We start from the raw sequence: 12,976 nt of genomic DNA on the forward strand, positions 1-12,976 counted from the left end.
TTAGTTACAGTTATTGGAAGATGTTCGCTCGGATATAATGACTAAGATTTAAAAAAAATGGCGAGTTTGGAAAAATTGGAATATGGCCTTTTTAAATGACTAGAGAGATTGTGCTCTTTAAACCTCCCTTTCCAAATGCCTACAAGAACAATTGGAGGCTTTCCACCCAACTGGGACCCATGGGGTCAGCTGGTAAGTTGTGGGAAAATTGTGCAAAAAGTACTAATCAGTTTTCATAAGGGCGCTCGAGTTGTATTTTTTTTCTTTGTAGAGTAACATTGATTTTTTTTTTTCCTTTGCGATTATGGTAATCCTGCACATGAAGGAGAAAATAGTCACCTCCATAAGGGACCGTACACTCCGTATTCTGCAAGCGCTTGGCGTCCTCTAATGAACTCATGAAAGTAATACAATTAATGTTTCACTGATATAGCGCCAATGTATCCCATAGCGCAGTACACAGATTTTCATCACTCATACCAATCCAGCGCTGAGCCTCCTGTAGCGCTCCTGCTCTTTGATTACATGTGGACGGCACATGATTACTGTAGCCCAGCAGTGGCCGCATCGGTTCTTTGCTATACTGCTGTCATTACTGCTCAGCGATGGGCACCTTGATGCTTATAACATGGCAGATGACTGCTCCAAGGTGACCGCTACATAGTGACCTCTACATAGTGACCACTGAAGCGCTGCAGCGACCACGTACCATCTGCATGTACCTAAAGACCTGGAGTGTTTCAGGAGGTTCGGCTTCGGATCTCTGGCTAGAGAGTAGATGATTAGTGTTTATTTTACAGATTAGGAACCATTTTAATATTTGAGATATTAGTATAGGACTGTCCAAATTTGGGTACACCTTGTCGCAGTGGGATGGCTTTTTCAATTTTTTACCAGTGTCTACTCATTTTGTTTCAATCTTGGGTTTTGTTAGTTTAACTGCCAGTGTGAACATGCTCCTATACTGTATAGTATAAGTATATACAATTAGTTTTTTTTATTGACTTAAAAATTAATTTGATAGTTTTTTATGGTGATGTGACGCATGCGTGTGTGGCAGAATTGCTCTCCATCCAGAAATTCCAGGACAGTCTGTAAAAATGGAGTACTTTTTTTTTTTTTTTTTTCCCCTCCGTTAAAAAAAAAAAAAAAAAAAAAAAAATGTAAGGCATCCGTGACTTTTTCGGAGTTGAAGAAACTTGCACAGATTATTTTGACTGTAATTATTATTTTACAGCTTACTGTGAGCGCAGCTGATTTCTCCATATCAGAATTATAGGCTGTAGACCTGGATCATGTATAAAATTATTTATTATGGTTTTCCAAAGGGGTACGGAAAATAATATATATGGTCTGTCCGTGAGTTTATCGATAAGTTGTCCAGGAAAAAAGAGTCTAATTGGCAACCCTGGTGTGTTTTTTTTTTTTTTTTTTTCTTCATTAAATCCCTCAACAGGAGACAACTTGTGGTATTTAGCTAAAAAAAAAGTTCAGCAAGCTCTGTGTATAATCAGCCTCGCGTTCATAGTCTCGGTGGAATGAAAGGCATTCCTTCCCATCCAGGAGACTGCGGACAGTAGGGACGATAGAGCTTCAGTAGGACGGAGGAAAGTTCCCTAAAGAAAGTAAGAAAAAGGAGGTAATGTTTCCAGAGAGAGGGCAGTATTTAGGATCACACCTCTAAAACCAACAACCCTAGCAGACATCTAGGAGAGCTGTGTTAGGAAGGAATTATGTCCAAACCACTCCCTCACATGAGGAGTCATCAGGAGAGAACTGGAGTAGGCAGGACATCAAAACTCGTGTGTTACTAACTAGATCTTGCTTCTTATTTCTTTCCAACCAGATTAAAGCCACCAGGGGATCGGAAGAACTTGGAATTTTCTCCATAAAATGTTCTTCAATAAACTTTCCAAGTCGTAACCAAGCTTTCCCATTCTCTTGCAACTTCTCCAATGTCCTCGTCATCTCCTCCGAAAACACCGAAAAGAAACTGGAACTTTGGCATCATAACCTCTAGAAGAGATCTCCACCAAAAACCGAGTCCTCTGGAGATGAATGAAAATCTGAACACACATTACGAACACATCCCGCTACCTCGGGGGTTAAACAGCAATGGACAACAAGGTCAGGAACGCGCTACCACCACTTTTGAGCTGAAACGCGATGTGCTGATTACCACGGAGACCCCACGGGCGACTATCAGTCTGGACCCCAGAGTTTCGATCTACAGCGCGAGACGACCTCTGCTCACCAGAACCAACATACAAGGCAAAGTTTATAACTTTTTGGAACGGCCGACAGGATGGAAGTGTTTTGTTTATCACTTTACAGTGTGAGTAGATTTCGTTTTTAAAGTTTTACTGTTTTTCAAATGCGAGTAGTTTTCGGTTAAGGTTGTATTTCCCAACCTTGGACCTTCTGGAATATAATTTGGTTGAACCAGTTGGATCCTATTATGTTCTTGCATGCTTGCCTGTATGTACAATAACTTTCATAGATCAAAAGTTCTGAAAACTTTTTATGGTTATAAAGTTAGTTTTCTAAAAAAAACAAAACTGTAGTGATGTTGCCATAAAGATGCATAATTTTACTGACCTACAAAAAAATGCACTTAATTAGGACCTTAAAAAAATACTTTGAAAGTTCCAGAGGCATCAGAAAGATAGCATAACATTTTAAAAGGAAGATTCTCAAGTAAATCTATAGTCCGGCTACGTACAGTAAGGCTATGTTCACATGATGCGTTTTTTGCAACATATTTTTTTTTTAATGCAAGTTGTGTTTTTCAGTACCATTAAAATCTGAGATTTCAGAAATCTCATGCACATCATTGCTTTTTTTTTCTGATTGAATTGTAAAACTGCTGCGTTTTTTTAAATTGTGATATTTAAATTCTTTCAGCGTTTTTGTAGCTTTTTTTTCTTTACCGTAGAAGGCAATGAGAATGCAAAAAACGTAACCATTTGTTTTTGCTGCTTTTTTGATAAACTAATTTTATTAACCCCTTTCTGACCTCGGACGGGATAGTACGTCCGAGGTCAGATCCCCCTCTTTGATGCAGGGCTCCGGCGGTGAGCCCACATCAAAGCTGGGACATGTCAGCTGTTTTGAACAGCTGACATGTGCCCGCAATAGCGACGGGTGAAATCGCGATTCACCCGCCGCTATTAACTAGTTAAATACCGCTGTCAAACGCTGCATCCGGCCGGAAATGAGCACATCGCCGACCCCGTCACGTGATCGGGGGTCAGCGATGCATCAGAATGGTAACCATAAAGGTCCTTGAGACCTCTATGGTTACTGATCCTGGCCTGCTGTGAGCATCCCCCTGTTGTCGGCGCTGATGGCAAGCCTGTTATTAATCTACATAGCAGTGATCTGATGATCACTGCTATGTAGCAGAGCCCATCGAGTTGTGCCAGCTTCTAGCCTCCCATGAAGGCTATTGAAGCATGGCAAAAGTTAAAAAAAAATGTGAAAAAAATAAAATAATATAAAAGTTTAAATCACCCCCCTTTCGCCCCATTCAAAATAAAACAATAAAAAAAAAAATCAAACCTACACATATTTGGTATCGCCGCGTTCAGAATCGCCCGATCTATCAATAAAAAAAAAAAAAGGATTAACCGGATCGCTAAACTGCGTAGCGAGAAAAATTTGAAACGCCAGAATTACGTTTTTTTGGTCGACGCGACATTGCATTAAAATGCAATAATGGGCGATCAAAAGAACGTATCTGCACCAAAATGGTATCATTAAAAATGGCAGCTCGGCGCGCAGAAAATATGCCTTCAACCGACCCCATATCATAAAAAACGGAAACGCTACGGGTATCGGAAAATGGCGCATTTTTTTTTTCTTTTTCTTTTTTAGCAAAGTTTGGAATTTTTTTTCACCACTTTGATAAAAGAGAACCTAGACATGTTAGGTGTCCATGAACTCATAATGACCTGGAGAATCATAATGGCAGGTCGGTTTTAGCATTTAGTGAACCTAGTAAAAAAGCCAAACAAAAAACAAGTGTGGGATTGCACTTTTTTTTGCAATTTCACCGCACTTGGATTTTTTTTTCCCGTTTTCTAGTACATGACATGCTAAAACCAATGATGTCGTTCAAAAGTACAACTTGTTTCGCAAAAAATAAGCCCTCACATGGCCAAATTGACAGAAAAATAAAAAGTTATGGCTCTGGGAAGGAGGGGAGCGAAAAACGTACCCGGAAAACCGGACAATCCCAAGGTCATGAAGGGGTTAAACATGTACTTGTACAGAAGTGATACATATAATCCGTACAAAAAAAAAAAACACAACAAAAACCGCAGCAAAAGCGTAACAAAACCTGCTTTTCGTAAAGAGTTTCTTTACTGCCAAGAGAGCAGGTTTTCCCTGCAGAAAAATAATGCTGCAAAATGTGAACATAGCTGTTCTCTTGTGAAGCTGCTAGAAGTTCCTGTCTAATTGCTTCTTCAAGGAAAGCTGGGTAGCATCAAACATGGCCACGGTTCTACCAAAAGTCTGGGAAAGCATAGATTAACACTCCAATTTTAAGAGGTAGTAGATGTAACTACCACATAGACTACACCAGTATTAAAATAAGTGGGGCCCTGCTGCAGATATTTATGGTCAGCCATCTTTCTTTCAATCAGAAACTTGTAGATTTTTAGTTGTGTTTTTTTTTTTTTTTATATAATACCCAGTTAGCACTTGGTAGATGCAGTGCCGAACTATATGGCCAAGATGGCGCATACTTGTATTCTCAACCTTCTTGTATTGCCACTAGTTGGGTACATTATGATGGCTTCAAGTGCAGCATAGAAGGTGGCATTGTGACGTAATACAACTTAATGGCATATGTTTCTCCTGCTATTATACTGCCAGGTAACCAGACCTACTTTAGGCACAAATCTGGCTGATAAACAGTACTGTACATATAATTCACAACTGTTGACCAATCGGCCCTGGTTCTTTGATATTCCCATTCAATGATGACTTGCTATAGACATCTAGAGGTCTAACATTTATACTGTGCATTTGTAGGAGTAAGACTGCAGACTTATTATTTTAGACTGCACAGTATAGTCCTCCATACAGTATTATGTCCACCACCTAGTCCTCCATACAGTATTATGGCCCCCACCTAGTCCTCCATACGGTATTATGGCCACCATGTAGTCCTCCATACGGTATTATGGCCACCACATACTCCTCGATACGGTATTATGGCCACCATGTAGTCCTCCATACGGTATTATGGCCTTATGGCAACCAAATAGTCCTCCATACGGTATTATGGCCACCACATACTCCTCCATACGGTATTATGGCCACCACATACTCCTGCATACGGTATTATGGCCACCACATAGTCCTCTGTACGGTATTATGGCCACCACATAGTCCTCCATAGGGTATTATGGCCACTGTGTAGTCTTCCATACAGTATTATGGCCACCACGTAGTCCTCCGTACAGTATTATGGCCACCACATAGTCCTCCATACGGTATTATAGCACCACATACTACTCCATATGGTATTATGGCCACCACATAGTCCTCCATACGGTATTATGGCCACCGTGTACTCCTCCCAATATCTATGTCCCGTTACCACCCTGAGAATTCCAGTTCCCAGCGATCTGGTTTAGCTTGGTTGGCTGTTAAAAATGGGGAGGCCCCCTGTGACCAGACGCTCGCTGTTATCTGACAGTTTGGGAACCACAGCTCTCTGACCAGTGGTAATGATCTTACCGTTGATCAGAGGCAGTGTTTGACGCAGTGTCATGAGGGTGACAGCGTGGCTAACAGTGGATGTTCAGGTTCCCCATTCATCTGAATGGGGTCCTGGTTCGGTACTGTTCTGGTACCCTAACTGAACTTTTTTAACGGTTTGGCCTGCTGGACCCAAACCTTCCAGGGGTTCCCCCATCATTATTTAAGACTGGTGTTCTTCAGTTACGCAGAGGATGTGAGGAGGCGTTTTGCGGGTGGACTGGGCCACTAGAACTCAGTGGCTGGCATACAACTTTCGTACCGGTCTATTTACCTAATATTTGCTAAAAGATAGTTTTGCCCATCCTTAAATATTTTCATAATAGTTGTGGCCAGCCAACATCCAGCAAAAGATACTCTTTATTAAAGCACTTACTATGTGTCTAGAAATGTCGATTCCTCAACCTCCATTTATTACATTTGTGTATTTTATCAGGCAAAGTGCTTTTTGTGTTTTCAACTCTAGTTAATGGGCTTTTATAGTGTTCGGTAAATAAAGGTTGTTCATTATACAATGAACATTATGGAACTTTTTCAAGAGCCCTTAAAATAACAAATATAAAAACAAATAAAGCATCACTTTTTTGTACTGCTTCCAGAAAGGTCTTGTTGTCTTAAAGAAAATGACATTAACGTGTGTTTTTTTTTTTGTTAAATTTGTTTTGATGATAATTTTTTCGTATTACAAGCTTTGTAAAAAAAAAAAAAATGTGATACTGGACATATACAGGCTGTGACCCTATTGAAATTTTTAGAAGTATAAAGTTGCCATGCTCTAATCCAGGTAAGGTTGAAATGTCAGGAGTGGTGGCCCATTCATTCCTTACGGGGCAGCTTTAGTCGGCTATGTTCGTCAGTCCCACACAGAATGAATGGCGCACATTTTTGGGATCTGATCCAAACTAATTTCACTATTAAAATATTAGAAAAGAAAAAAATAAATAAATGATGTGTCTTTACTATGAATTAACAAGTGAAAGACTTTTATGTAATGAAGTTCCTTTATTTGCTGAAAATACAATTTAATTGCATAATTTGCGTTTCCTGTTTGCGTTTCCTGTTGGCGTTTCCTGTATGATGATGATGATCTACTTTGTACAACATGAAAATGAGCTGGAACGGAGTTTCCGCCTTTCACTAGTTCACGTTTTCATAGAAGATGTTTCTACAACTTTTACATATAAAATGAGTAATACATGAAATGTGACATCTCCTCAGAGCGTACTCCTTCTGACCGCTCTATTTAGCTCCTGTACACCCTCGCTAAACCATTTATTTTCTGGGGGTAGTCTCTACTGGCCAGACGGCCAGACATTGTGGTATTACGCAACAGCAGGTAATTTACTATGGTATCTTATGGAGTTTGGAGTAGAACCTGCTCATAGAGAGGTGATCCAGATCTCATAAATAGGTCTTCATGGGTCATCCCCCTTTTCAAACCTAAAGGCCCTCATAATTCTGAGGTGGCTGTTGGCAGAATGATGGTTCTTTCGGCAGCCACATCGGTCGTCTCTCCCTTATACTGAAGCGCTCTCTCGCTCAGCCAAGCGCTCCTGTGTTCTCTATGAGAAAGTTGCTGACCGACATCTCTGCCAGAGGCTTATCTCGTGCAAGGCCCATCGGCTCCTCCTCTGACCATCAGTTGGTTGTCTATAACTCTACTTCAGTATTGGTAGATATCTAGGTGGTGGACTTTCTGAGACTTTCCTAAAATTCTCAATGGGGTCTGCAGAAATGAATTGAGTTGATCCAGAAATCCCAATCAGATATACGAAATGGACCTTTATTCACAGAATCTTCTGAAACAAATCTGCTTTTACTACGCTTGCCAATGTGACCAGAAGTTATGGGCAAAGTGGGCCCGGACTGATTCTAACTACTAATGCCGCTACATTATTTCATGTAGGTGTTAATTAGCTTTACTTTGCCCTGATGGGAAGAAAATTGCTCATAAAGTAGAATACAGTAGAATATGATTAAATCTAGAAGAAATACTAGGGGGATTTACTACAATATTAACCTGTCCAACTCTGATGGTGGCATTCACAGCTCACCTGCATGGTGGCGCGTCATTCTTTGCATCCATCAGTGCTCCTGTGGCGAGATCGCAGGGCACTGATGGGTGGAATGTCGGTCAGTGATCTGTGGAAGACCCCCCCACATGCTTGTCGTCACGGAGTTCTTTTGAAACTTATCCCTGTGGAATAAGAGACTGGAATGTCTACTATATGCTGCAATACCGTGGTAGTGCTCTATATAGTACAAACTGTTGTGAATTCTGCTTTTGGGCTCCCTCCGGTGGTTGTAGGTGGTAATGCAGTTGTCCCTGGATTGCAGTCCTGGTCAGGTGTATCTGCTGATTGCAGTTCTGACTGGGGTATTTAGGTGTGCAGGATTCATTAGCCCTTGCCAGTTGTCCATGGTTCTTGGGAGGTGTTGGACCTCAGTCTGGTTCCTCCTGCCTTGCTGCCAAATCAGCAAAGATGTGGCACACATTCTGTGTGCTTTATAATTCAGTGCTATTCTTTTGTTTTTTTTCTTGTCCAGCTTAGATTGTGTCAGTATTTTCTCAGTCTTGTTGGATTCTCAGGAGTTGCAGATATACGCTCCACGTCTTTAGTTAGATGGTGGAATTTTTTGTATTATCTGCTGTGGATGTTTTTGGAAAAGTTTTAATACTGATCGCTTAGTATTCTGTCTTATCCTTTCCTATTTAGCTAGTGTGGCCTCATTTGCTAAATCCTGTTTTCTGCCTGCGTGTGTCTTTCCTCTCCTACTCACAGTCATTATTTGTGGGGGGCTGCCTATCCTTTGGGGTTCTGCTCTGAGGCAAGGTAGAATTCCTATTTCCATCTATAGGGGTATTTAGTCCTCCGGCTGTGTCGAGGTGTCTAGGGTTTGTTAGGCACACCCCACGGCTACTTCTAGTTGCGGTGTCAGTTCAGGATTTGCGGTCAGTACAGTTTCCACCTACTCCAGAGAAAGTTTCATGCGGCTCCAAGGTCACCGGATCATAACAACAAACTATCTGATAAGTCCCCTAAGGGGGCTAAAAATACAGTAATAAGTGGGGGGAAAAGTTTTAAAAGATATGGAAAACAGAAGTTCAGCTCGCCCCCAATAAAATTAAAGATTACAAAAATATGTTTTAAAAAAATATATATACGTATTGCCGCATCCAGAAAAGTCGGGTTTTATCAAAGTATAAAAATAACTAACCTGAGTGGTGAACACCATCAACAGAGATAGGCCGGGGTCACGTTTGCAAGTTCAATGTGAGAAACTCCCGCGAATCTCTCGCATCAAGTCCCGACACTGCCACCGACACTTGGGACCGAAGCGTGCGGCTGCATAGAAATACATGCAGCCACAAACTCCGGTCCTGAGTGCCGGCGGCAGTGCTGTGACTTGATGCAAGAGATTCGCGGGAGTTTCATTGAATTCGCAAGTGTGACGCCGGCCATACAAATTAAAAATGAGCAGGGCACCTCTGCATGAACAATATATGGGTCCATTACAGTCCAATAGCTCATCATAGGGCACATTTTTGGGGGCCCGTCTCTGTTTTTATCTTATTTGGCCGTTCATGTTCCTGCTATTCAGAATTATGTGTTAGGTGGAAATAATCCTATAAACAATGATCCATTGCTTTCCGTTGTTGTGGGCCAGTGTAAAGCCGTATACCTGGCCCCTTGCTAGTTTTGGGTGGTATTGCGCTGTATATATCCTGCTCTAATTCTCCAGTTCCAAGTTGGTGATCTGTTGTTGATGTTGGCTCGGGGAGATCTTTGTAGTGGCTGTTGCTAAGTCTCTCTGTAAATGAACCCGTCTTTCTCCTGTTTACAGGGTTTTAATCTAATCCTCATATAAACTTTTCTTTCGCATTTTATTCCTAAGACTCCAAATGAGACCAAAGGGCGATGCCACTGCGGAAACACAGCGATGACACGTTCACCCTTTTGTACTGCTTCCTGCCGTGTTTTACCACCGTGTGAAAAAGTACAGCTATTCTCTACAGTTAATACAGTGGTGATGGAAGAAGGTGACTTGTACATTCGAGAGAAGCATGGCAACAGATAGGATCTTTGTAATGCAACCAAAATATTTGAGGTTCCCTTAATTGGATCCAATTTTATTGTATTGGAGATATACTCTCATAGAAAAATATTTATACGTTGTTCATAGATGATCATACGGTTATTTATTTATTTTTTTAGGGGGAAATCCTATAAATAGGATCTGAAATGCACCATAGACCTTCGATAGATAGACATGGTACCTGAGTATATTATGGGTAGACATGGTACCTGGGTGTGATACTATGGATAGTCATGGTGCTTGGGTATGGTACTATGGGTAGACATGGTACCTGGGTGTGGTACTATGGCTAGACATGGTACCTGATTGTGGCACTATGGGTAGTGTGGCGTTGCGCCTACTGTTTGTGTTGGGGGACACTCACTTGGCAGCGGATTAATGTAGTCAGTCACGGTTTTCTCACAAAAACAATCTACTTGGTTTATTTATACAGCATAAACCACATAAAGTCCACTTCATTACATCCATGAACATATCACGACCACCAGTCTGTTCATGCAGCAGATAAACCTCTGCCATGTATTACAATCCCCTTGTCCGGTGTTACCTTCCAGGAGCTCTTCTCCACTCCACACGCTGACTCCTTGTCAGTCCTTCTTTGACAACACAGAAGCAGTCCCAGGCTCTGCAGGTACATGGTCTGATCAGGTGCTTCCAGGAAGTCTCCACTCACAGGAGCTTCCAACATAGACCGTCCAGGTCCACGGTCTCTCCAGGTGCTTCCAGGAAGTCTCTATTCACAGGAGCTTCCAACACAGAATCTGACCGCTTCCCGGACCTACAGTACAGACATTCAGGTCCAAACACTCTGAACCAAATGACCCACACCCTGGTCACATTATGAAGCTGCAACCACCCCCACAGTCGGGAGGTGTGTGTGGCTAGTTCGACCCGCCCAGCTCTTCAAACTAGCCCAGTAAGCCTCCCTCTATAAACTTTAAAAATCCTTTGGGCCCACAGGTCCCAGAACAACAATACTGCAGGTTTACCGTGCAGACTTCCTCTGCGACACATACTGGCCATTTTGCATATTCTGAAGAGACCATGCAACGACCCCTACCTGTAACAGGGGTCACTGCATCACAGTAGATATAGTACCTGGGTGTGGTACTATGGAGTGTCATGGCACTTGGTTATGGTACTATGGATAGGCATGGTATCTGGGTATGGTATCGTGGTATGGGCCTAGGCGTGGATAGACCTGGACCTTTTGGATAGACAAAGTACCTAGGTATAATATGGTAGTATGAATACATATGGTACCTGGGCATGCTACTATGATTCGGTATGGTACGGGCCTAGCCATGAATAGACATGGTCCTTATGGATAGACTTGGTACCATGGTATGGGCCTCTAGCTGTTGGAAACCTATGGCTCCCAACGTGCTACATCCCATCATACTCATGTTGGCGCCTTGAGATTCTGTTGCTGCCGCTTGCTTTTTCTGTGGCGACATGGTTAACTACTGTCCAAAATAGCCAAGCTGCGAAGCCTGTGCACAAATAGCTAAGCATAGCTGAAGAGGCACCATTTCCACTCCATTCTAGCAAATGTCAGCTGGGGGCTACAATAATCGCATCCCCATGTAGTGGTCATGAATGTCTTTGCTTTGTGAGACAGTCCTATTTAATTTTTAGAGTTTTGTTTTTTCAAGCTATAGACATATACACTGTATTCTATAGTATTAGATTTTTAGTTGGTTTTTCGTTTGTCCCAAAAATAATTTTAGCATTGTTGACATTTTGGAAATTTTTAACCCTCGAAAGGAAAAAGCATACAAATTTGATAAGCTTGATCATTTGGTTAAACTAGCTAAAATCGTTGAACTTTATCGTTCTATGTTTTCTTGCATGATATATCAGAAATCTGCATCATCTCATTGTTGGAGTAGATCTCATTTTCAGGGATTTATTTTACACTAAGTTAATATTTCTTAGGAAAATATCTTCATGATATAGTATTGAATGGAACAGTTTGATTTATGCCAAATCTGTTATAAGACCTCTGTGTGTGCACTCATGGGCCAAGATGGATCATGTGCGCCGGTTCCTACTGGTGATCACAATAATTGGGTGTAAAAGCCATGTCTGAGAATATCTTGCAAAATGTGCCAACCCCTATTGGCCCTATAATGACTGCCACATTTGGTTCTCATCTAGCATCTTTCACTCGTGTCTGAGAAACCGCTGAGCAGAATATTACTTGTCCACCTTTTATAGGACTTTTTTTTCCCCCTAATTAAACGTAATTTTGAGATAAATGATTCTCCATTTTTAATAAAACCGAATAGCAAAAAATATTTAGCCCCAAATACATGCACGTAAATTATATGTAAAAAAAAAAAGTCCCCCAAGGTGGACAACTTCTTTAAGACTTCATAAAATAAAACACCCAAGTCAAAGTTTTATATTTCCTGGTAGTTATTATGAGAAAATTCTCTTTATATTGGACCGTTTTTTTTTTTTTTTTTTTAATATTCTTCTCTGGCATACACAGTCGTCATTTGAGTCTAGAATCTCGCTAATTCCCATATAACAATAACAGATTGGATAACACGATCACTCCGGATTTACAGTTATTCACATTGGTTTGAGCTCTGTTTAGTAAACTCGTAGGCGAGAAATCTAAACCACTGGCGACAACACGAGACTGTGAGGAATGGTCCGATGTCATACCTATTATCACGTTCTCGAATGCCTCTGCGTGCATTTTTCTGCTGGCACGGAATAAATGCAAAGGAATATAAAAGGCTGCACAGGTTTTATTTTTACTTGGTTTTACTGGCTTTAGAAGCAGCTTCCTTCCTGTAAAAGACAGACATTCAATGGATACACCTCGTATCATTTTGCATGAAGGCGTTAATATCATCTAAAGGAATAAAGATGTCCAGTTCCACCGAATCCGTGAAGATAAAATTTCTTTATTCACAAAACTTGTAACATAGAGGATACAAACTTCAGCACAAAACCAAATGGGTGTGTCTCAACGCGTTTCTGGAGACTAAGCTCCCTTAATCATGATTTGTGAATAAAGAAATTTTATCGTCACGGATTCGGTGGAGCTGGACATCTTTCTTCCTTTGGATTCTACACGCTTTGCACAGCG

At 41.2% G+C, this 12,976-nt stretch overlaps 1 protein-coding gene across 3 annotated transcripts in view; it reads left to right on the top strand.

The window, feature by feature from the left end:
• Positions 1–12,976, top strand: part of KCNQ1 (potassium voltage-gated channel subfamily Q member 1) — a 155,855-nt gene that overhangs the window by 17,208 nt on the left and 125,671 nt on the right. Inside the window, exons 1-2 of one of the 3 annotated variants that reach the window (XM_069740283.1) lie at positions 171–192; positions 1,847–2,335. In XM_069740283.1, the coding sequence (XP_069596384.1) occupies positions 1,956–2,335 (380 nt within the window). In that variant the 5' untranslated portion in view covers positions 171–192; positions 1,847–1,955. Of the gene's footprint in view, positions 1–170; positions 193–1,576; positions 1,640–1,846; positions 2,336–12,976 lie in introns of those variants that run through there. The other 2 variants (XM_069740282.1, XM_069740281.1) reach the window with 2 other exon arrangements.

The sequence above is a fragment of the Ranitomeya imitator genome, chromosome 9 (genome assembly GCF_032444005.1).
Source record: "Ranitomeya imitator isolate aRanImi1 chromosome 9, aRanImi1.pri, whole genome shotgun sequence".
Lineage (NCBI taxonomy): Eukaryota > Metazoa > Chordata > Amphibia > Anura > Dendrobatidae > Ranitomeya > Ranitomeya imitator.